Below are 2028 nucleotides of genomic sequence, written 5' to 3'. Positions count from 1 at the left end.
AGAGAGCTTCCTCTGTGTCCAGGGTCTTCCCAAGACCCATGTATCCAACCTGCACCCAGGAGGCTGTGACAATAGACAGTGCCAGAAGCTGTGGCCTTACCCTGGTAACGCTGCCTGAGGTCATGAGCCAGCTGAAGTGCTAGTTCAAGGCCGATCCCCGAAGAGCAGCCAGAGATGAGCACCGTCCGCTGCTGAGAGGCCATGCTGATCCTCTCAGGAACCTGTGATGTCACCTGCACAGTGCCTGCCCTACCCCCACTGGGCCTACTGCTTCAGCTCATCTCTCCTAAACCGCAGCCACCTGATCCCTTGCAGAGCCAGGACGCCCAGGGAGGACTTGGCTGAGGAGGACCAGCCAAGGCAGCTGTAGACTGTTCACTTCTGCAGGCTTAAATCTCTTCTAGCAGGTGTTCCTCTTAGAGCCAACCAAGTCTAGGAGCATAAGGCCCGTACATTCCAGCTCTGCCTTGGGAGACTGAGGCAGAAGGATGGAGAGTCTGAGCTATTTGCTTATTTACTTGTTTGCTTTATTTTATTTTATTTTATTTTTTCATTTTTGCGAGACAGGGTTTCTCTCTATACTCCCGGCTATCCTGGAACTGATATGCAGACCAGGCTGGTCTCAAACTTCAGAGATCTACCTGTCCCTGCCTCCAGAGTGTTGGGATTAAAGGGGTGAGCCACCATGCTTGGCAGTTGTTTTTTTTTAAAGGAAAACAAACAAACAAACAAACAAATGGAGATGCAATTCAAGGCCCAACCCTGATAGTAAACAAACACTCATTCTTCAGCTGCTGTGCTCAAACTACATTTCTCTCTCTCTCTCTCTCTCTCTCTCTCTCTCTCTCTGTCCACATGCCATGGCTTGCACGTGTGGGTCAGAGGACCACTTGTGGCGGTCAGTTTTCTCCTTCCACCTTGTGGGTTCGAAGGATCCAGTTTAGGTTGGTGTACTCAGCAGGCAGCAGGCATCTTCACCCTGTGGGCCCTGTCGCCAGCCCTCCAACGTTTTGTCTATTTTGAGACACGGTCACCCTCTGTAATCTAGGTGGGCTTGAATTTGAGACTGGCAGCCTCTCAGGTGCTGGGGTCCCAGGTCCTACCCCTGCTGCTTGGCTTGTAAGTGATTTTGAATATGTTCTTATGGTGTGTCCATGTGATTAAAGAGGGAGTGAGCGTTCCTTCCCTGCCTGACTCTGCATGTAAAAGGTCCAGTTCACAGAGGAACAGACAGGAAGTGTGTTGCTGTAAGCCTTCCCTGACAGAAGTCAGTCAGAGCACAGTGGGCATATAACTGGGTGGTAGGACCCTTGCCTAGTATGCACAAGGCCTGGCTTCTGTCCTGACATCCCCTCCTCTCAAAATGTCAGCTGTCAAGAAGTTAGACTAGGGGCAGACAGATGTCTCAGTGCAGAAAAGTAACCACTACCAAGCCCAGTGATCTGAGTTCAATTCCAGGGACCCCAATCGTGGTGGTGGTGGTGGAGAAGGAGGAGATGGAGGAATATGAGGGGGAGGAAGAGGAGGAGGGAGAGGAGGAGGACGAGGGTGGAGAGGAGAGAACTGATCGATCTTCCAAAGCTGTCTTCTGGTTCTTTTGGAAAGATGTGAAATTTGTGCAGGAGTGAGTGCACACATACGTACATATGATGAATAAGTAAATATTTAAAAAAGTAGTTAGATTGCCAGAAGAACTTCCTAGTAAGGTGACCTGGGATAGGACCTTGTGATAACCTTCTGTTTAGAGAAGGTTGTCTCTTGGGGAGAGGAGATTCTCTGTTTTCCCTCCGCCCTAGAGAACCCAATCTCTTCCAGCTACATGGGGCTCCACCCCCTTCTCTCCAGGGACAGAGACTCTTTGTCTGAGGAGCCCAGGCTGGGAGGGAGCAGTTTGGCACCACCTTTCAATTGCCCAGGAGGGACACTTGGAAACAGACACATCACTTTGATTTCTCCCTGGGCAAATCACTTGTCTGCATCAGCTGACTGCAGAGCAGGGTGTCCCCTGACCTGCTGGGGTGCGCACCT

The 2028-nt window shown here is 50.8% G+C and overlaps 1 protein-coding gene across 1 annotated transcript in view; it reads right to left on the bottom strand.

Moving 5' to 3' along the window:
- Positions 1-203, bottom strand: part of Rdh8 (retinol dehydrogenase 8) — a 7732-nt gene extending 7529 nt beyond the window's left edge. The window contains exon 1 of the mRNA XM_021171186.1: positions 101-203. Within this exon, the coding sequence (XP_021026845.1) occupies positions 101-203 (103 nt within the window). The remainder of the gene's footprint in view (positions 1-100) is intronic.
- Positions 204-2028: the final 1825 nt, after the last annotated feature.

The sequence above is a fragment of the Mus caroli genome, chromosome 9, assembly GCF_900094665.2.
Source record: "Mus caroli chromosome 9, CAROLI_EIJ_v1.1, whole genome shotgun sequence".
NCBI classification, from domain to species: Eukaryota; Metazoa; Chordata; class Mammalia; order Rodentia; family Muridae; genus Mus; species Mus caroli.
This window is presented reverse-complemented; position numbering and strand designations above follow the sequence as displayed.